Source organism: Schistocerca nitens, chromosome 3 (assembly GCF_023898315.1).
Source record: "Schistocerca nitens isolate TAMUIC-IGC-003100 chromosome 3, iqSchNite1.1, whole genome shotgun sequence".
Taxonomy (NCBI): domain Eukaryota; kingdom Metazoa; phylum Arthropoda; class Insecta; order Orthoptera; family Acrididae; genus Schistocerca; species Schistocerca nitens.
Genome location: NC_064616.1, coordinates 699,317,199 through 699,341,638, shown reverse-complemented (window position 1 = coordinate 699,341,638; position 24,440 = coordinate 699,317,199). Strand labels below are relative to the sequence as shown.

Genomic DNA, 24,440 nt, shown 5'->3' with positions numbered 1-24,440 from the left:
AGGAAGCTTGCTATTAAACAAAAGTCCACCTGATGGGTGTCAGTCCAACACGTGGGCATGGCTTTCAATTTTGAAGCTGTGTTTGGAGCAATTTCAACAGGATCCAAAGGACTTTTTGAGTTGAGTTCTTTTTGAGTTTAGATGTCACTGTCTGAGACCTGTATTCATCATTATACCCCAGAAACCAATGAAAACAGTTTGGGTTTCCAGTGAATATGTTCCAAAGTTGGCAGAGAGAGCCCCATTAGCCAGAGAATTTATGATGACAATTTTATGGGATGCATTGGATGTTACACTCACAAATAGATGATAGTATATTTTGGAGATGAAAATGTCAAAAATTTGTCTTGGTTTTTCTATTTTGATTCAATAATGTCTTCTCACATCATATTCTGGGGAAACTTGTAGTTGAAGAAAAGTATTTGTTACACACTGCACAGCTGAGTTCATTGAAAGAACTTCAAAGTACAGGATGTCCATAAAGTCCCTTCACAATTTCAAAATATTATTACAGCAGCAGTTGTTGACATATTTCAAAAAAATTTCTTTTATTGTAATCACTGTTTACTAGGGATTTTCAGACTCAATGAAACTTCAGAACGAGGTATGGAAGAGATCCACCACCGCGCCATTCAGTCCATGCATGGCACAAAAAATTTATGGAGACAGGGACAGTGTTGGACAAAGGGAGGAGTGGGTGACCAAGAACATCCGAAGAAAACATCGATCGCGTTTTAAACGTCTTCACCCATTCACCTACAAAGTCCATCCGCACTGCTGCGAGACAGTTGCAACTAACACGTTCAACCCTGCATAAAGTCCTCCACAAGAACTTCGGTTGTACATATTTTAAAGTGCAACTATTACAGCCACTTGAGCCAAATAACAAGCCAAAACAGACACAGTTTGCACTCAACATGCTAGAAAGCCTTTCGGAGGATGACGCATTCCTCATGAGAGTTTGTTTCAGTGACGAGGCAACTTTTCATGTTTCTGGGACATTAAACAGACACAATATGAGAATCTGCGGATCTGAACACCGCCATGTGACTAGGAAGCTTCACCAGGATAGTCCAAAAGTGAATGTGTGGTGTGGAATCATGTGCAACCAAATAAACGGTCCATTTTTATTCAACGAGTCAATAATTACTGCAGATGTTTACCTTGATCTTCTGACCAAATATGTAGCACCACAATTGATTGACTTACAACCAACTATCATTTTCCAGCAAGATGGTGCACCACCACATTGGGGACAGCATGTTCGTCGGTTCCTCAATGAAATGTTTCCAGGCAGGTGTATTGGGAGGGATGGGCCAATTCCTTGGCCACCGCATTCACCAAATATCACTCCCTTGGACATATTTTTTTATGGGGGTATGTAAAAGATATCGTGTATCAAACACAGATACAGGACATTGCTGACTTGAAGCAAAGGACACGTAATTCCATTGCCACCACTGATGATGCTATGCTACAGTGAGCATGGCAAGAAATCAAGTACTGTCTTGATGTAATTCGTGCAACTAAAGGTGTATTAAACACTGTCAAAAAAACTTTTATAAACACTGATTACAATAAAAGAAATGATGTTAAAATATTTCAACAATTGCCATCGTGATATAATTTTGAAGTTGTAAAGGGACTTTATGGACACCCTGTACATTCACCCCCTTATGAAATACATTGTCAACAGTCAATCTCAGTTCAAAAATAATAACTTCCAGAAACATAATATTAAAAGCAAAAATGACACACCATCCATCACACTATCTTATTGTAGTACACAGTGAAATGAGGCATCCAATCATAAAAATCGTTGATCATCCACCGGACAATAGAAGAATTTAACGGACAATAATTTTAACTTCAAATATAAACTGAAATTATATCCCTCTCTGAAATACTCCTGCTCCACAGAAGAATTACTGAACATATAATACTACTAAAATACAGAGAGAGATAGACAGACTTAATACAGTTAAGTGTAAAAGAAAACCAGAACTAACCTTCCTCCAAATGTATTACAAACAATGCTACACAGACCAAATAAAAAAAAAAACTGCTAGTCAGGAAAATGTGCCTGGTTAATGACAACTTACAAAAGATTTGATGAACCAGCTATGATGAGAACATACAAAATCCACTAAACAACTCTGGTAAACAGATAACACATTTGTGTCATTTTATGATAAAGAAAAGAGTTGACTGACAAATTAATTGGTTGATGTACTTATGGGAATAACATTTATTTCAAATGTGGTGTATGTTAATCTGTACATCATCTGTAACTAAGATGCTGCTGCGTTCAGTTACATTTTTTTATTACAATAGGCCTGTTTTGGCATGATTGACATCTTCACGTTGTATCAGTTGCTGTCACGCAACTGTGCATATCTGCTCCACTGATGTTGGTGGAGCTACAATAGGTTAAACTTTTGCTGGTGCAGTTATTTGTGAAGTTGTCAAATTATGAAAAGTTGTTTCATGACATTACTTCACAGCTGTATTGACAGTGTACAGAATACCGTGTATTTGTAGGCAGGTGTACATGGGTACTACCAAGGAAACAGTAGTAACCAAATAGGCAAAACTTTAGAAATAACTGCTCCAGCAACAGTTTAACGTACTATAGCTCCACCAACACCAAAGGAGCAGTAGTGTGACAGCAACTGAGACACTGATGTCATATGGATATCAAGACCAACTGATATAACTTGAAGATGGCAATCACACCGAAATAAACCTGTTGTAATAAAAAATATAATTGAACACAGTAGCATCTTAATCTCATAGCATAATATACAGGGTGTCCCAAAAAGAATGACCCAATTTTAAATAGAATTATTTATTAGGAAGAAGGGCTTAACACCAACAAATTACATACTAAATTACTCGAAAAAGACAGAAGTTTATAAAAATCTATCATAAATGTTCAATATGTCCTCCATTGGCTGCATGGACGACATCTAGCAGAATTCATCCCAAACTGAGCGTAAGGTGTCTCCTGTCACTGACGCTACAGCAGCTGATATTCTGGTTGTTAGTTCATCAATGTCACAAGGTAAGGGAGGAACCTAAACACATTGTTCAACATATTCTGGTTGTCAGTTCACCAATGTCATGAGGTAAGAGAGGAACCTCAACACACTGTTTAACATATCCCCACAGGATGAAATCACATGGTGTTAAGTCACGGGACCTAGGAGGCCAAGAGTGTAAAGCCTGGTCTCGCGGTCCTGTGTGCCCTATCCAACGTCATGGCACACTGGCATTGAAGAAACTGCACTCGTAGCGACATCTAGCAGATTCTTTCTGAAACTCTAGACCATGCCAATTACATCTAGCACTATTTCAGTTACATAGTGACATTTGTCTCAATATTATTACAAGTTAAAATCAAGTCATTCTTTTTGGTACACCCTGTATAATGTCATCATAACCAGTTCAGTGCCTGCTGCAGACTAAATGCAGTGTGACGTTTGGTATTAAAGTAACAAACATAACTGTTAGTAGAGGTAATTCCTGGTCAATTTGCGTTTATACACTAAAACCAACTGTGGGTCATCTCATATCTGAGACAACTTGACAAAGAAGAGAGCTACAGTTTGTCCACCTAGGTTGCCTATATTCATTTCTCCCAAGATTGTTTTCAGACTTTTGCACACATTTCAAGTGGAAACTATGATGTACAAAAAAGGTACACATGCTTGAGTAAGGGGGGACAAACTAGCAAAACTAATTCATAGGTAAACATAAGAACATTCAAAAACATGTTTATAAAAATACACAAGAAGAAATGTAAAGTTATAAAATACATGCAAAAAGTTTGCACAAGCCACATATGTAACATGCACTTTATCTGCCTCATTATGGTATAATAATCCAATAGCACGGGCCCTAAGTCTAGCTATAAGTAAAATACCTATTACAGTGAAATAGCAAAACATATACAGCAGATTTGTATTTTCATTGTATAGTGGGGCATGTAGGCTCAGAAACTATGTGCTTCAGTCTTCAACAGCACATTAGACTGTGAGATAAATATATACACTAGAAAATCTATGAAATAAGATTTTTTCCATGCCTTAGGAGACCTTCACAATAACTGGCTGTACTGATCACTGCATATTTCTAACATAACTTATTTCACAGTATCATGTGTATATCTAGTTTGAGAAAAACAATAGCCACTGTAACCACTACTTACTGGTGGTATCTATCTACATTAACACTTGCAGCCATCAATGTCTGAAGTTAGTGGACAAATCTTCATTGACAATTTCTTCAAAAGATTCAAATTTTCACATTTGAAAATGTCACAGTTATTAAAATTTTCTGGACTACTGGGCTGTGGCCAAATGGATATCCTTTGGTAAAACCAATATTTTGTCTGTCTCTGTAAGATATCTTCAGGGCACATATAAGGGGCGTTATGAGCATCTTAGAGATGTTGCAACAGCACACACTCTTGTGGGAAATCCTAGGTATTTTTATTCTTTGTTAAAGATATTACTTATCATACAGTAAAGACCTGGAAAAAAATGATATAAACAATATATGATAGTATACAAATCCACGAGCAAGATACAGAAATGTTTGAGATCAGACAAGGATAATAACTAACTTGCAGAAAAAGCAGGCATGTACAGAATACTGTATATTTATGAGCAGGTGTATGTGGGTATTACCAAGGAAATGGTGGAAAAAAAAAAAATGCAGAACATGAAGCCAACTGTTGAAGGCGAGAAACAAATAGATAAGGTGCTTTGTGATCACACTTTTCAGTCAGGTAACCGCAGGGTATAATTTAATAATCTACCAAGTACTCAGCAGCTACAAGTAGGTGTTAGGATAGGCTATGCAGAGATGCATCAGAAATTCCCTAATACAAAAATAACTTGAATAATAGGAAGGTATTAAGTTCAACTGGTTCTTGCCTCTAGTGCTGAGCAGAGGCACCAGTCTGACATCATGGAACTGAAATGGTAAATGTATTTCCTCATTGTTGCTATTCCCGGTGAAATCTAAAGATGCTAGACAGTGTGTGTGTGTGTGTGTGAGAGAGAGAGAGAGAGAGAGAGAGAGAGAGAGAGAGATATATATATATATAACTAACAGCTTGCAGCCACTCAATCCACATTACATCCGTGACTGGAATAGGAAGAAACCTTAATAATTAAAAAAAAAGTACTCTATAAATGCAGATGAAGTAAAATATGTACAAGAAATGCATTTCAATTAAATAGTTCCAGAACTGAAATGAGTGAATAAAAGTGGGAATACTTCTTCTGAATCATTTAATAGATACAAACAGAGAGCCTAGAGAAGCTCCCAAGTGTGACAGAGCAGCTACAATGCAAGAAACATAACACTGGCTGTGTACCCACAGTAATCCAAGAGTTCTATCCATTTCAGCACTGTCAGAAGTATATTAATTCTTACCAACAGTTTCTGCAAATCAAAGTTGTGCATGTGAACACAAAATGGTAAAATAATGAAAGCTAACATAGGGGCAATGAGGCATTACATGACTATAAATAGTGGGTCTGGTTATTCCATTAGAACTGATGATATTTGATCTTCATTCTGTTCCAGTTACAGTCGAATGTAATGTAAAACTCAAAGAAGATCATAACTTATGAAATCTTATATCTTTATCTAAATAAACTGCTTTGTTTGAGGAATCATGAACACTATTCTGCTGGCCTACCTTGTGTTGCTGGTACAACAGGTTCCCTTAATGAAATACTATTGAGAAATGATAACAGTTCATTACTTCGAAATATGTCATTTTATTCCACATAAAAAAGCACTGATGTTGATCCATTATCATATTTCCTTCATTGAATTGTTAGAATAATATATTTTACAACTTTGTTTCCTGGTGATGTAAATCTATAGATTCCACAATCACAACAGTGTAGTTAAGTATGTTCATGTGTTCTTAGATGAGAATGTGGCTTTGAGTGGTGTCACTTATCCATCTTGTATATACAAGCATAAAAGGTAAAAGCAGGAAAAAGTCAGAAGCTTCAATGATAGGCTGACCACCTTCATAGACAGATGTCAAAAATAACAGTAAAGGTAGAAAAAAAATACAGATGTATATATAAAATGCAGCTCTGCTCAACCATTTATTGAGAAAAATGTAGCACTGACAAAAATGTGTGTGGATGAGAAAGTGCAACAAGCAATCATAATGCATGGCATGCAGGAATTTACTGTAGAATATTGGGAGATGGTAGGACACCTTCAGACTGAGTCATTACAATGAAAAAGATTCTGTGCAATTTACATGCCCTATATTTTAAAACAACGGAGTAACATGAAATGTATTCACAGCTGCAAATATGGACAAGCATCAATTGTTTAATGGAACGACGACAATGAAAATCTGTGCTCGACCGGGGACTCTAACCCATATTTCCTGCTTATTGCCAGCAATTACCTTCCCAATAGGCTATCTGAGCACGTCTCACAGCCACACTCAAATTTCCATATGATGTCAACCGTATGTCATCAACCATGTGTCCACACCTTCACTCGTGCATCCATTATGTACCTTCCCACACAGAGGGGACATTTTAATTGAAAGTCGCTTGCCCAGTGTCGACAGATAAATTTGGTATTACAGTGCCTGTGTTGTTCAGAAGTGTGATGAAATGTTCCTTTGGACATGCATGCACCAACTACAGCCTTTATGAAATATATGAAATGTATTTGCAGCTGCAAATATGGGCAACAACCAGCTGTATAATGACCATGAGGCATGCTTGAATAGCCTAATTGTAAGGCAACCAACCACTCGCAATAAGCAGGAAATCCAGGTTCGAGTCACAGACCAGCACAAATTTTCATCATCATTATTCCATTATACAGCTGACGGTTGTCCATATTCACAACTGCAAATACATTTCATGTATTTCATAATGGCTGTAGTCGCCACAGTGCCTGTTTCTTCAAACATGCATGCGTACCCGAAGGAACATTGCATCGTACTTCTGAAGAACACGGGCACTGAAATATTGCATAAATCAGTTCAAGGTACACTAAAGTACAGTCACATTTTATATAGTGCAGAATATTACACAGTCAATGTAACAAAACTTTTAACAAAGTGCTAGATAACAGCACTAACATGATGAGATTTTACAAATTGGAGTTTTGAGCAAAACTACAATTCCTGATTTAATGAAGTTATTGATAATACTATCATGTTGTATTTTGATCACTTTGGCAAATGTACTTGTCAGTCTGGACCTTTTAATGACATTAAAGTGCTATCTTTCTGGTTACTTGCTAGTAGACTAATAATATTTTAATACATAATTTTCAGATTAAATTAGCACAAATTAAAAGGTAAGTTTACCTTATAAGGTCTCCTGCAAAACAAAATTCAAATCAGTCATCCACTACGTTGATAAAACTGTTAAGAGAGGTGTAATATTTCTGTATTTTGAAAACTTAGTGCAAAGAATCAGGCACAGATATAGCCGATTCGTGTGTGTGTGTGTGTGTGTGTGTGTGTGTGTGTGTGTGTGTAAGTACATCAAATTCTTGCAAGTAAAGAATTCAATGACTCTCATGGGCTATTGTAAATTAGTTTCTAAAAGTGGTATCGCACACTACACTGGCTCTGTTTGAATAATAGAAGTTAGATTCTTCAACTGGCACCACCGAAATGTACAGTGTCTTTCAAAAAGAGTGATTTGATTTCACAAAACTATATCTTGTACATGAATCAAGATGGAAATTTTGTGTAAATGTTACGTATGCATCGAAACCACAAGTTTACCTAGGCACCAGTTGTAGTTGCCAGTTCATGTGGTTCTACATCTACATCTACATGGATACTCTGCAAAGCTCTGGAAGAGCTAAAAAATTAAACAAATTCCAGTGCTACATTGTTGATTTTCTTCATTTAAACTTACGACTTGTCACCTGAATATGTTTTTTTATATTTCATTTTATCTGTTTCTAATATCGTGTTATAATTTCATGTATTGACTCGTTCCATGACCATGGAGACTTCTCCTTAATTTGGTCCCACGGAACAATAAATAAATAAATAAAACACATTTTCCAATCTCGTATAGTGCGCGGAAAGAATGAACACCGATATCTCCCCGTACGAGCTCTGATTTCCCCTATTTTATTGTGGTGATCGTTCTGCCCTATGTAGGTCGGTGTCAACAAAATATTTTCGCATTTGGAGGAGAAAGTTTTCGTGAGAAGATTCCGTCACAACAAAAAACTCCTTTCTTTTAATGATTTCCAGCCCAAATCCTGTATCATTTCTGTGACACTCTCTCTCACATTTCGCGATAATACAAAACATGCTGCCTTTCTTTGAACTTTTTTTTATGTACTCCGCCAGTCCTACCTGGTAAGGATCCCACACCGCGCAGCAGTATTCTAAAAAAGAGGATGGACAAGCGTAGTGTAGGCAGTCTCCTTAGTAGGTCTGTTACATTTTCTAAGTGTCCTGCCAATAAAACGCAGCCTTTGGTTAGCCTTCTGCACATTTTCTATGTGGTCTTTCCAATTTAAGTTGATCGTAATCGTAATACCTAGGTACTTAGTTGAATTTACGGATTTTAGATTAGACTGATTTATCATGTAACTAAAGTTTAACGAGTTCCTTTTTGCACTCATGTGGATGACCTCACACTTTTAGTTATTTAAGGTCAACTGCCACTTTTCTCACCATTCAGATATTTTTTCTAAATCATTTTGCAGTTTGTTTTGATCTTCAGATGACTTTATTAGTTGATAAACGACAGCGTCATCTGCAAACAACTGAAGACGGCTGCTCAGATTGTTTCCAAAATCGTTTATATAGATAAGGAAAAGCAAAGGGCCTATAACACTAACCTGGGGAACGCCTGAAATCACTTCTCTTTTACTCGATGACTTTCCATCAATTACTATGAACTGTGATCTCTCTGACAGGAAATCGCAAATCCAGTCACATAACTGAGACGATATTCCATAAGCACGCAATTTTACTACAAGCCGCTTGTGTGGTACAGTGTCAAAAGCCTTCCGGAAATGCAGGAATACAGAATCGATCTGACATCCCTTGTCAATAGCACTCAGCACTTCATGTGAATAAAGAGCTAGTTGTGTTTCACAGGAACGATGTTTTCTAAACCCATGTTGACTGTGTGTCAATAGACAGTTTCCTTCGAGGTAATTCGTAACATTCGAACACAGGATATGTTCTAAAATCCTGCTGCATATTGATGTTAACGATATGGGCCTGTAATTTAGTGGATTACTCCTACTACATTTCTTGAATATTGGTGTGACCTGTGCAACTTTCCAGTCTTTGGGTACGGATCTTTCGTCGAGCAAACGGTTGTATATGATTGTTAAGTATGGAGCTAATGGCATCAGCATACTTCGAAAGGAACATAACTGGTATACAGTCTGGACCAGAAGACTTGCTTTTATTAAGTGATTTGAGTTGCTTCACTACTTCGAGGATATCTACTTCTACGTTACTCATTTTGGCAGCTGCTCTCGATTCGAATTCTGAAATATTTACTTCGTCTTCTTTTGTGAAGGCATTTCGAAAGGCTGTGTTTAGTAAATCTGCTTTGGCAGCACTGTCTTCGATAGTACCTCCACTGTTATCGTGCAGAGAAAGTATTGATTGTTTCTTGCCGCTAAGATACTTCACATACAACCAGAATCTCTTTGGATTTTCTGCCATGTTTCGAGACAAAGTTTCATTGTGGATGGAGATTGTCTCTCAGGAAGGCGTCAAGTGAATTTTTATCTTTTTTGAATAGGTATATTTTTCACTTGTTTTTCGAGGATTTGGGGATTACAACATTCAATCTCACTACGACAACCCTGTGTTCACTAATGCCTATATAAGTTTTGATGCTGGTTATTAACTCAGGATTATTTGTTGCTAAGATGTCAAGTGTGTTTTCACAACCATTTACTATGCTTGTGGGCTCATGAACTAACTGCTCGAAATAATTTTCAGAGAATGCGTTTAGCACAATTTCGGATGATATTTCATGCGTACCTCTGGAACTGAACATGTATTTTCGCCAACATATGAAGGGTAAATTAAAGTCACCACCAACTATTATCGTATGAGTCGGGTACGTGTTTGAAATCAAACTCAAGTTTTCTTTGAACCTTTCAGCAACTGTATCATATGAACTGGGAGGTCGGTAAAAGAATCCAATTATTATTTTATTCCAGTTGCCAACAATGATCTCTGCCCATACTAACTCACAGGAAGTATCTACTTCAATTTCGTGACAAGTTAAACTACTTCTAACAGCAACAAACACGCCACCGCCAACTGTGTTTAGCCTATCTTTTCGGAACACTGTTAGGTTCTTCGCAAAAATTTCGGCTTGACTCAGCTTTCAGTGCCTATAATGATTTGAGCATCAGCGCTTTCTATTAGCAGTTGGAGCTCTGGTACTTTCCCAACACAGTTACGACAATTTACAACTGTTATACCAATGGTTCTTGTATCTATGTTCTTCCTGTGTTCAGCCTGCACCCTTTGTGACTGAAGCCCATCTTGTGTATTCCCGAGACCCTCTAACCCAAAACACCGCCCAGCCCATGCCACACAGCCCCTGCTACCCGTGTAGCCGCCTCTTGCATATAGTGGACACCTGACCTATTCAGCAGAACCCAAAACCTAACCACCGTTTGGCACAAGTCAAGGAATCTCCAGCCTACACGGTCGCAGAACCGTCTGAGCCTCTGATTCATACCCTCCACTCGACTTTGTACCAGAGGTCCGCAATCGGTCCTGTCGACTATGCTGCAATTTGTCATCTCTACTGTCATCTTGCAAGCAAGACTGGCAGTGCAAGCAAGACTGGCAGCCTTTACCACTTCTGTTAGCCGCTCGAAACCAGAGACAATCTCTTCTCATCCAAAGCGACACAAATCACTGGTACCGACGTGAGCAACCATCTGCAGTTGGTTGCACCCTGTGCTCCTCATGGCATCCAGGAGGACCCTTTCCACATCTGGAATGACTCCACACGGTATGCACACAGACTGCACATTTGTTTTCGTATCTTCCTTGTCAGCAAAGTCCATAAGGGGCCCCATAACAAGCCTAACGTTGGAGCTCCCAACTACAAATAGTCCCACCCTCTGCAATTGCCTGGATCTTGCAGGCTGAGTGGTTTCCTCTGAAACAGGACAGGCAACGGGGAAGTCTTTTGCTGCCTGCTTCACCCCGAGGTGACCTCCCACTCGTCCACAGGTGAGGGGTCAGCCTCAGTGCGAGCAGTAACTGGGTTGGCCACTGGTGAGGACCAATCAGAGGACTCTGACAGGCTGGACGCCCGTTGGATCCCCACGGACGGCCCACAACAGCGGTGCCCATCCACTGCAGCCTCAAGCTGTGTAACTGAAGCCATCACAGCCTCAAGCTGAGAGCGAAGTGCTACTAACTCGGCTCGCATCCGCACACAACAATCGCAGTCCCTGTCCATACCAAAGACTGTGGAGAACTAAACTATGCAGATAAACAGACTATCGGCACGTGCTGCGCAACTCTAAAGTAGATCCTAACGAAAACGCATGAACTGTCTCTAGTAATACGCAGATATTCAAGAACCTAACTACCGAAGCACTCAGGTGAAACTAAATAATTTGCCCCTGATAAGGAACTTGTAATATGTCACAAAATCGGTTTACTTTCTGACGCAAATGAAAACGCGAGAACTGTGGCTATTAGATTTTAAGTTTTAAAGCACACAGATGATATAATAAAACTTGCTCCTGGTTAGGAACTCGTAAAAGTCACAAAAGCGAATTACTTATCTTTTGGTAGTGTCTCACGCGGTCGGCTACTACTGTCTGACTGACTAACGCCAACAAGCGGTCACACTACTTTTCAAAACAAGCGAACAAACGACTATCGACTCATGCTACGGAAATCTACAGCAGACCCTGACAAAAACACACAAACTGTGTCTAGTAATACGCACACATTAAAAAACCAAACTACCGAAGCACTCAGGTGAGACTAAATAATTTGCCCCTGATAAGGAACGGTAGGCATCTCCCTGGTGCACCTAGCTTGCTTGGTCATTACCTAACAAACGTTAAGTTCAGATGGGATAACACACCAAGAAAAGGCATTTTGGTTTTGTTTCAATAGGTGCAACTCAGCTACAAATATGTAGTACGATTTTTCCCGAGAGTACAGCACTGCATAATGGCACCAGAAGTTTCAAGACATTGGTTGTTCATGTAAACAGAAATCCACAGGTTATAACAGTGTGCTAGTTTAAAATGCAGATTGCACTCAACAGAGTTGTGCATGTAGTCCACAGAAGTCTATTAATCACACAGCCACGAGTCAGCCATTGTTAAAAGCCTTTCATAATGGTGTAAACAACTATGAGTAGGATTTTATGATTTGTTCTGGGTGTGCAGATAGAAGACAACGATTTATTACACATTTAGTGTTCAGCTACAATGCACTTAAGTGGAAAAATGGACACCCACAACATAAGAATAAGGTGAACACAGCAGACACATACAGTCAAGCACAAGAAAGATTCTTCAAAGCTTCATGTGTTTTGCACCATTTCCTGAGAAATATTTATGCTCATTCTTCTTTGATCAAAAGGTGAGTACAAGAACCATGTCATGTACCTAGATATGTTGGAGATCACACTTTATCCCCAACTGTGGGCACATGGTGAAAATTTCATGTTTCAACACAACATAGCCCTTCTGTATTGGAACCTACACATAATAGGATTTCTTCACAAGTTACCTCAATAATGCTTCAGTTGTAACAGGCGTACAGATTTTGTATTGCACCAATGGCCTCCAAGGCAGGGCTTGTGAAAGACTTCATTCATGTGCGTCCCCTTCAAACAAGTTTGGGCGAACTGTTACATCAGACAGAAGCTGTGATAAAAGCCATATTCCCAGGCATGCTTACAAAAATATGGGATGAGCTTGAGTATCGTCTGGGTGTTTATAATGAAACTGATGAAGGGTGTATCAAACATTTGTGAAAGGTAAATGGAAACTTGGGTCGTACGCAAAGTAACCCAACACTGTATTGCTAGGATACACCCTGGCAAAACTGGATGATTCTTTTTGAAATAGAAACAAGTTAAAATAAATCCGAAGTTCCTATATTCAGTAATCTAGAACAGACCCATTCACCAATCAGATTGTGTGAACTGGCTCACGCTCACACCTCAGCAGTGAGCAATCAACTGGCTCACAGTAATGGAGGGGGAAGAGGAGGGGAGAAACTGTTGTGTATGGCTGCCAATAGTTCTACAAAGGTGTATTGCTTCACAGTGGCTAATTAATGCCTTTCATGGCAAATTTATTTCCTAAAACTGTTGAACTGATGAGAAATTACAATGAAATTAAGCCTACATTTCTTTTAATTGATAATGAAATGAATATTGGGCAGATAAGTACAAAAGATGATATTTGTTATGGGTGATGCAGCCTTATGGTGAATGTTGTTTTCAGATGAAGTTTAAATTGCCATCAAAATGTATTTCATGACTATTTTATTCACACATTAAACATAGAAATGCTGCATGTCAATGAATACTACTTATTTTGCTTTTCACAAATGCATCAATGTCTGGTACAATTTCTGAGCACTGCTAATTAGAAGATAAGCTTTTAAATTGAAGTCAGTGAGCTTCTGTTGGTAGATTTTGTTCTCTTCCTTGCAGAAAAAAGTTGCTCACACAGATATGCACGTCTCAACACTGACACAATAGTAGCTGAAAACTTATGGAGTTGTGAAAATTTCTATCGAAATTTTTATAAGAGCCTACAAGACATTTTATTATGAAACTTATAACTCAACTGCCTGTCACACTGCAGATCTGTGACTTCTAACTGTAGACAGGCATCCTGCACTGACATGTTATAAATTGATACTGGTGTGTCTGACCTTTTCTTTGAAGTTCCTAACCTGACAATAATGCTACTTTTCACCGATTTTAAAAGAGCTACTCGCCACTTTAAGCACTATGCCATTAACTAAATATGCTTGCATTTAAAACTATGATGAATTTAACATATTGTCATAAGAAAAGAAAGGATAGGAAAATAAGCTCTTGCCTTTCTGTTTAATGAGAACTACTGCACTGGTGATGGAACTGTCTTATGAAATTGCTCATTCAAACCAACCAAATATGCAAGACAGGGCACAGTTTGCACTTCCTCTGTCCTACATAATGATGTCTGGCCACGACATTTTACCAGAAGTACTCACTACTTACAAGGGAACCTGCCCATCACGCCCCCCTCCTCAGATTTAGTTATAAGTTGGCACAGTGGATAGGCCTTGAAAAACTGAACACACATCAATTGAGAAAACGGGAAGAAGTTGTGTGGAACTATGAAAAAAATAAACAAAATACACAAACTGAGTAGTCCATGTGCAATATAGGCAACATCAAGGCCAATACACGCTCAGGAGTGCCGTAGTTCCCGGTTCAAGTCTTCCCTCGAGTGTAAATTTTCCTTTCTTTATTTTTGCAAATTTATGATCTGTCATTCGTACATTGATGTCTCTGTTCACTGTAATAAGTTTAGTGTCTGTGTTTTGCGACCGCACCGCAAAACCATGCGATTAGTAGACGAAAGGACGTGCCTCTCAAATGGGAACCGAAAACATTTGATTGAAAGATCATAGGCAAACCGATTCCTCCACAGGAAAACACGTCTGATATATTCTATACGACACTGGTGACGGCATGTGCGTCACATGACAGGAATATGTTGTCGACCCACCTAACTTGTACACTTGGTGAATGGGTAAAAAGATTCTTCTACCTTGCCCGATTTGGGTTTTCTCGTGGATGTGATAGTCACTGCCAAAAAAAAGTGATGAAAACATAAGAGTTTGTCACATAAACTGCAACAAATGAATGCAACAGTTTCACAGTCGCACAGTTTTCTCTGTGCTCTGTCAAAACATGTTTTTAACGTTTTCAAATTTTTCCGTGTGTAGACCGTCAAATACTGCATATGTCCAAGCAAATCTGAACATATCCTGCAATTTTGGAGAGCGAAGTTGATTATGTGTGAGTGCTTGAACTTTGATAATTGTCTGAAAATAAAAAAATAAACTTTTCACTCGAGGGAAGACTTCTGCAGTTGCTCACGCTAACCACGGGACCACGGTGCTCCTCAGCTCATATTATCCTTGATGTTGCCTATCTTGTGCATGGACTACTCACTTTGTATATTTTCCTTATTTTTTTCGTAGTTCCACACAACTTCTTCCTGTTTTCTCGATTGATGTGTGTTCAGTTTTTCAAGGACTATCCACTGTGCCAACTTATAACAAAATCTGAGGGGAGTGCGATGGGGAGGTTCCCTTGTTAGGTGGTGAGCGAGCATGAGCACTCTTGCTCACCTAGGTGCCTGCTGAATGGGCCCAATCTAGAAGATAATTTGATTTTGCTTTAAACTGCAGCAAACAAACAATACATAATTATATAGGAGTATGGCCTATATATACTTTCTCCAATTTATTTTATCTCATCAGAGTGAAAAGAGCCATTTTTATTATTAGGATTATAACACTTCCCTTGGGTATGGTATTGGGTATGGTATTCTATAGTGCATATTTTATTAATCACAAAACCAATTTCTTGTTTTGCTTTTATGTTACATTTGCTAATATAATGCATGTGAATTCCGAGTTACGATTTGCAAGACCACTGTATGGAATGAGCGTTTCAAAGACCATAATTTTTTAATATACCTTAGGCAGTTTCCTTCAATCGAATTCTTAGCACATGGGCAACTATACAATACACGATTACTAACAAAATTATGATTATTACAATGTTTAATAAGAACTACTGCACTAGTGATGCAACTGTCTTATGAAATTGCTCATTCTAACTAACCAAATATGCAAGTTCGAGCTGTTTTGGTAAGGTGGCAGTAATCATTAAATTAACAGCACAATTGGTATTTCTTTAACTTTCAGATCTGGAAATGTTTCCACGATTTACAAACCTAGTGAGAACAAATATTTTTTGTGGTGGTGTTCTGATATTAACTATCCTCAACCTTCTTGCCCATTTAACTTAAGAAACAACTTGAGCTTCACTTGACTTGCATCGCCTTCATCAAGAGGATGTGGCAAAAGAAGACCTAGATTCATAAATTTAGTGTTCACTGAAGATACCACTACAGACAAGCACTGATACACAATGTTACAAATGGTTAAAATGGCTCTGAGCACTATGGGAGTTAACATCTATGGTCATCAGTCCCCTAGAATTTAGAACTACTTAAACCTAACTAACCTAAGGACATCACACACGTCCATGCCCGAGGCAGGATTCGAACCTGCGGCCGTAGCAGTCGCGCAGTTCCGGACTGAGCGCCTAGAACCGCTAGACCACCGCGGCCGGCACACAATGTTACAACACCTTCTTGTGAAAAAGTATACTCTGCTTTGCATAATGCAAGTGTAATTACAGGTGGAGCATAGTCTATATGATGGCCACTGATGCCATGCAGTGGTTAATACAAAGGCCTTCCATTCAGAAGGAATGTTTTTAGAGGAGGAGAAGGAGGAGGAAGAGTAATGGATCAAGATTTAATGTTCCACTGATGGTCAGATCCTTAGAGATATGGCAGAGTCTTGTGAAAAGAAAGGATAGGAAATTAAGCTCTTGCCTTTCTGTTGGAACCTTCCCAGCATTAATTTTAAACGATTTGGGGAAATTACAAAAAAACAAACTCTATATATATATATATATATATATATATATATATATATATATATATAAGTTACAATTTCCCTTCTTGAGGATGCAAGTCCAGACAAAGAACAAGAGTATGTATTTAAGAGGAGTAGAAAAAAAACACTGATTTGTGCTGCAGAGGTTCCAATGAGAGGAGTAATAGAAATTTTCATATTTAGACAGTAATTACAGAGATAAATGTTTGCTCAGTTTCAGTGTGGTAAGATGAGATAACACCTTTATTTTCTAATAAAAGTAAACTGCAGCATTATCTGCCTGGAACATTTTCAAGTACAATACAAGTAGTGGAACTATTTGATCTCTCTCCTATCCATTTTATCAATAACTCAGATTATCCATTCTCAAAAGACTGTAATGAACACATTATTTTTAAGACAAATACACTAATTTAATTGTGTCAGCAACAAATCTCAATCTGTTGTGAATGGCATCACCCAAATATTTTAACACACTGCCAACTCGACAGTGATGTTAATATTAGTGCTGTACAAACATGATTACACTTGGTACATTTTTTATGTAACACTTTTTAGCTTGTGAACAACAGTTTATAGCTGTCCACAATAAAGAAAATCTCAAATTTAAATGGTTAACTTGAAAGAAACATAACACTTGAGAAAATGAAACCTAATCATAAAGGAGGGTACACAATTAAAATTTCTCAGATATCTGTAATGGCACTGCATCATTCTCTCATTGACACTCACTACAATTAAGAACTCCCAGTCACTTACATTAAAGGAAGTTTTTCAGCTCCTAAAGGTATTCTAAGAAAACTGAAAAAATTATATAAAAAAATAATCTAAAATATCTGTCCCACATGTGAAATTATGTCTAACAGGGTTTTTTAAATTTTTAATTGCCTGAATGCAAGAAAATTTTTAAATAATTTTTTTAATGAAGCAAGACAACTGATAACAAAGTCAACACTTGTAAAATGATGTGTGGATGGAGTACGTGAATATAAAAGTATGTGAGGAAAAAGTGATACTACAGGTGCCACATAAAAAAAGTGCATCATGTAATATCTGCTATGGCCTTCTTTACGAATAGATGAGAATATACAGAAAGATAACAGAAATTACATAAGGTTTTCATGCAATAAATATTATATTGGCAGAAATCATAATCTTAAGACCCAAATCTCTGTTTCTGAAAGGTAAGTGACAATATGTGCATCGCTCAAATGTTTTTACACACTGTAGGTAGTTCAGTATTAGACATAGGACAATGTATATGAGCATATAAAACTTGGCCAATGAGTCATTTTCAGATTTTATGTACACCCTGTATGACATAAGATGTAATGTGATGTAATGTAATAACAAGCACATAATATATATTTTCAAGAATTGCTCGTGTGCCATCTGCATAAACTTAACTTTTAATTAGAAATTTTCTGATTTACATAACCAGGAGTCTGGTATTTCCTCCTTATTAAGCTGTTACATGTTCATATATTCCCAAAGATACAAAATCTTTGTTCTTGTGCCATTTTAGTTCTACTCTCTGACATAAAAAGTCTACAAAAATTATCAACCAGTGGCTTAGAATCATATCCCTACTATTACACGACATCACGAGAACACTGGGGTATGTTCTGTGGTATCAAATGTCTAGCTCCTTTGTAAAACATTATTAAAAACTGTCACTTTTTTAAAATGAATACTGAATTTTTCTGATATATACAATTGATCAACAAAAGATTCAAGTGCACATATGACATTACACTCAGGGAAAATTATAGATTTTTGCTCACACATGCAAATTTACTAGTAATTCTGACAAATCAATTAATTACCTTCATGGACAAAATGCAAAAAATTATTAAAAAATTATGCCCAAAACATTATCAAAATAAATGTTTAAGTTTCATAAACCTGTTAATGAATGATTTAACAGGTCAGGTCCTTACAGTATAGCTAATGCAAACTGAAGAGCTGGATTGTTGTGCAGTTATGAGCTTCAGAACATCACTCACCTGCAAAGGTCCACTCGCAATCGTCTTCAGGGCAGGGGTAGGTTGTCCACTCTCTGCAGGCTTCAGCCCACATTCTAAGGGAGAGTCACTATCCTCACACTTCTCAGGGTTTGACTCTGTATCACATATGGCAAGTAATCAGCTGCCTGCACGATCACATGCAGGCACTTCATGCAACAGCTTACCACCAACGATGCCAAATGCATATCTCTCTTTTAAATTAAGACAAAACAAAACTATTACACTGAAAAACTGAGGTGCACTTCTGCTGTTCTTCCAACAGTAACTACATAAAGACATGTCAGAAATGCTGCCTAAAATTACTTTAAGGGGATGAAATGCTTAAAATGTGGGAAAAGTTTAAATCCCTGGAGACTCACTTTACATGATCCACTCTCTCCCAGAAATGTGATTACAACCTCCGTAAGGTGTGCATGCTGTTTATAAACAGGCTGGTAACTACTGATGAAGTAGATGAAAAGGTGTGTGAAGCATGAATTACACTGAAAATAATATAGCTTAAGGTGCATAAAATAGGACAACGAGCTAGCCAAAGAGTAAGTCTACATTAGCTAGCTTCAGATCACAGCAGCTCTAAGCAATATTAGTGAACGTGCATGTGTGTGTATGTGTATGGAGACACACACACACACACACACACACACACACACACACACACACACACACACACACACCAATTAGAAAGGGAAGAAACTGTACAGTTGGTGAAAGGACATATAGTTGGTAAATGGACACAGTTCATGCCACAAAAAGCAATGTCCCCAAACTTGTACCACACCACAACCTCTATGTGGAGTTTACTTCTGACAACCTGTTGCTATCTGTGGCAAACACTGATAACACCATTAGCTCAAAACAGCTGTTATAATGACCTGTCTGATCAACTAACATGTCCATAGACAATGGTCACTGACTTTAGAAGAGAGGTCAAAGTACAATTTCTAGATGGTGAACTTAACATAAACAATGATCTGTTGGTATGTTCCATTATTTTGAGACAAGTACTCTCATTAGTCCTTACATGTTGTAAATAAACAAATGGGAGGGGTTTGGGCATTTGCATGCTGTTAAATGATTTTTACATAACACACAAATTATTTAATTTGCGGTGCTCTACTACCTGTCCAACAAAAGCAGTTGTTTCTAAGTCAAATACCCATGAGTGTAGCTTGATGGTGGTGATAAAATCATCAGCATGAATGACTGTCAGTATAATAGGCAACTGAAACTCCCTGGCAGATTACAACTGTGTGCCAGACTGGGATTCGAACCTAGAACCTTTGCCTTTCATGGGCAAGTGCTTTACCAACTGAGCAACTGAAGCACAACTTACAACCATGGCGGAAGTAAGGATATTAGGACAAGTCATAAGTCACGCTTTTGTAGCTCTGTAGGTAGAGCACTTGCTCACGAAAAGTAAAGGACCTGTGTTTGAGTCCTGGTCCAGGACCCAGTTTTAATCTGCCAGGAAATTTCATAGTGCACCCTTTGCAGCAGAGTGAAAACTTCTTTGTGGCAACAGGTAACTGTTATAGGTTTGTGCAACATTCTACGAATATAATTCTATCTTCACTCAGGTCACAGAACACATCAACACCAAAGTATGGCTAAATAAAATGGTGTCATAAGAAATTATAGTCTATGATGGGGAACACTTCAAATATACTGGGTTTCTCAGGTGTTTAAAGTAGAATTTCACTTGCACATTTAGTCCGGCGTGCGTGCACGTGCGCTCATGTATACATGTGTGTGCACGGAGTCGCAAAAGTACAATGATGAATGACAACTGACAAGCAACCTCTTTACTGGGAGGTTGCAAAAGGCCAATGATGTTTATGGCATTCGATGCCCCAAATGTTGTCTACCATTCAACCACAATATTGGCTGCTAATGGCAACATGGGGTGGGACTGGTGGTATTCACTGGTGAGCACAGCATGAGGCTACAGACAAGTGACTCAAAAAGTGCTACAGTGCTAGTGATGTCGATACAAAACAGAGCACTGGCAACAATAAACAAAACAAAAATTGCATTATATCTACAGCAACAGTTACTGAAATTGACATTTTGTCAGAAAGAAACCCAAGGAATTTCACACAGAGAGAGACAAGTGGCTGGTGAAATATTAGCATTTCTGCAAGATGAGTCAGTGGAATGTGTGGTGTTGTACATGCTCAACTATGCGGACAATGTACATGAGTGACGACGATACATGCTTAACATGTTAAAAGTGATATTGAAACAGCCATGTAGTTCATCATCCTTGTTGGGCAGGGATTCACAAATCCAGTCTCCAGTGAAATGTAGCAAAGGACAGTTATTGTCAAAGGAGGGGTACTAAACATGATTACATACATCAAAGCCTGCAGCAGTATAACCGTGCAGTGCTAAAGATAAACTATATATATTTGAGGAAGGACAAGGCGCACTTGTTACAAAAGCAGATACTGGCGCATTTCGATGATGCTCGATACAATTTGCAGCATGTGCATGATAGTGACATACTACATGTGCACATCAAACTGCACAAGACATAGGTTACAGTGATTTCAAGGGAAGCAGTGGATGATTGTCTAACTTCTAACAGTGTAACAGAAATGTAAAATGTAATATAACGAAATTTCACACAAAACATCAACCTGACAATGCACAGCAAACTGAGTAATCAGCCCCAAAACTTGCAGATGAGATAAACAAATTTATCCCATCATTCAGTACGGAATTTGTTTTCAACTCCGACCAATCAGCATTTGAAGAGGAAATGCATATTAAAGGAAACCTGTCAATTACAGGTACCAAGAGAATCGTAGCAAGATCAAATAATATCAATGCCTAAATGCATTCACATACAATTATGCTGACTGTTAATTTGGTTGACTGCTAAATTAGTTGCAAGACACTGGAGGTGCTCTGCCCCTTACACTTCTTCCTCATGTGCGTGATCTTTTAAGGGCAGTAGGGAATAATTACGTCTCAGCAAGCTAGAGTGGGAAAACGGATGTTAGACTCCACCTTTGGTACGAGCACTGCTTGTGGCCACTATCTGGTCAAAATAACTTGCTTTTGCTTGAATCCAGATCTGCGTATAAAAATCGTACTCCTTTAGAGGACTCTATCTCTCCTGACACTGAAATTCGTACCACCTGGAACCCATGCCTACAAAACATATTATCACACTATCTGCAGCTGCGCCTTAAAGGATAGGCAGTTTCATAATGAGCTTTATGACAGACTGTTTCTCATTCAGTTGAATGCCATCACATTCCATCAGTTCTCATCACCCAGTTACAACAACATGATTCTATAGGTATTTTTTAACAATGGATACCTAGCTGAACGTCCAGCACAGTTTGCGACTCCCATGGAGTTTGCCTTTGATCTTAATGAAGCGAACCTTTTAATGGTGTGCCTTTATGTCAGCAATGTCTATTTTGTGAAGTGTAATAAATACATTATGTGATCAAAAGTATCCAGACAGCCCCAAAAACATACATTTTCATATTAGGTGCATTGTCCTGCCACCTACTGCCAGGTACTCAATATCAGTGACCTCAGTAGTCATTAGACATCGTGAGACGGCAGAATGGGGAGCTCCACAGAACTCACAGACTTCAAACATGGTCAGGTGATTGGGTGTCACTTGTGTCATACACCTATACGCGAGATTTCCACACACCTAAACATCCCTAGGTCCACTGTTTCTGATGTGATAGTGAAGTGGAAACGTGAAGGGACACGTACAACACAAAAGTGTACAGGTTGACCTTGCTGTCGACTGACAGAGGTTGGTTGGTTGGGTTGTTTGGGGAAGACCAGACAGCGAGGTCATCGGTCTCATCGGATTAAGGAAGGACGGGGAAGGAAGTCGGGCATGCCCTTTCAAAGGAACCATCCCGGCATTTACCTGGAGCGATTTAGGGAAATCACGGAAAACCTAAATCAGGATGGTCGGACGCGGGATTGAACCGTCGTCCTCCCGAATGCGAGTCCAGTGTGCTACCCACTGCGCCACCTCGCTCGGTGTCGACTGACAGAGACAACCGACAGTTGAAGGGGTCGTAATGTGTAAAAGGCAAACATCAATCCAGACCATCACACAAGAACTCCAAACTGCATCAGGATCCACTGCAAGTACTATGACAGTTAGATGAGAGGTGAGAAAACTTGGATTTCATGGTAGAGCGGCTGCTCAGAAGCCACACATCACGCCGGCAAATGCCAAACGACGCCTCACTTGGTGTAAGGAGTGTAAACATTGGACGATTGAACAGTGGAAAAACGTGTGAAGTGATGAATCACGGTACACAATGTGGCAATCCAAAGGCAGGGTGTGGGTGTGGCGAATACCCAGTGAACGTCATCTGCCCATGTGTATAGTGCCAGCAGTAAAATTCGGAGGCGGTGGTGTTATGGTATGGTCATGTTTTTCATGGAAGGGGCTTGCACCCCTTCTTGTTTTGCATGGCACTATCACAGCACAGGCCTACATTGATGTTTCAAGCACCATCTCTCTTCCCACTGTTGAAGAGCAATTCGGGCATGGCGATTGTATCTTTCAACATGATCGAGCACCAGTTCCTAATGCACGGCCTGTGGTGGAGTGGTTACATGACAATAAAAGCCCTGTACAGAGTCCTGACCTGAATCCTATAGAACATCTTTGGGATGTTTTGGAACGCTGACTTCGTGCCAGGCCTAACCAACCGACATCGATACCTCTCCTCAGTGCAGCACTCCATGAAGAATGGGCTGCCATTCCCCAAGAAACCTACTAGCACCTGTTTGAACATATGCCTGCGAGACCAGAAGCTGTCATCACAGCTAAGGGTGGACCAACACCATATCGAATTCCAGCATTACTGATGGAGAGCACCATGAACTTTTAAGTCATTTTCAGCCAGGTGTTCGGGTACTTTTGATCACATAGTGTAAATCCCATAAAAGATTGATCTCTACACCTACCAGGTACCCATTTTCTGTCACCCTCCAGATGCACATGGTGAGTTATTAGCAGCTAAAATTTTTCCTGTCGTAACTGTTCATAGAACACTTTCAAATGAGCTTTACTAAAGATTGAACTCGCTACCTTGCAGTCAAGGTGTACCTTGTGAGACTGACAACAGGAACAAATTTGGTGAAATGAAAGGTGATGGCAAAAAAGTAAGTAGGAGAAGTGAAGATGAAAACAAAATATCCCACTTTTATTTCATTTATCTGTGGAAGTTGGTTTTTTGATTAAATATATCTAGCAGTTTTATTTAGTACATAGTGGATGTTTCATCATGGATAAATCACAGATGGTGGACAATGCTTTTTATTCTGAGAAGATATGTCTTTAATTCAAGCCTATTACTAATATATTATCACAATGGGTGGTATTTAATTATCTTCTGATAATTACTGAATTTTGCTGTACAGAAGCTACACACCACTCTATTCAATAAACAGAGGAAAAACTTCACAAAAGTCAAAGATGACAGCAAATCGCAGCACAGAGCACCCACAGTCAACAACTAAAATACATTGGAGCAGCCCGATCCAAATATAGCAAAATATCTCTACTTGCCAACAGGGAAGGCTGAAGCTGTGTAACTCTTAATTTCCAAAACATGGAATTACAAAAAGAAAAATAACCTTTGTTACAAGGATGA

At 38.7% G+C, this 24,440-nt stretch overlaps 1 protein-coding gene across 1 annotated transcript in view; it reads right to left on the bottom strand.

Moving 5' to 3' along the window:
* The window catches only part of LOC126248672 (transcription initiation factor TFIID subunit 3), a 324,519-nt gene that overhangs the window by 53,055 nt on the left and 247,024 nt on the right, over positions 1–24,440 (bottom strand). Inside the window, exon 9 of the mRNA XM_049949903.1 lies at positions 18,769–18,884. Coding sequence (XP_049805860.1) covers positions 18,769–18,884 — 116 coding nt within the window. The remainder of the gene's footprint in view (positions 1–18,768; positions 18,885–24,440) is intronic.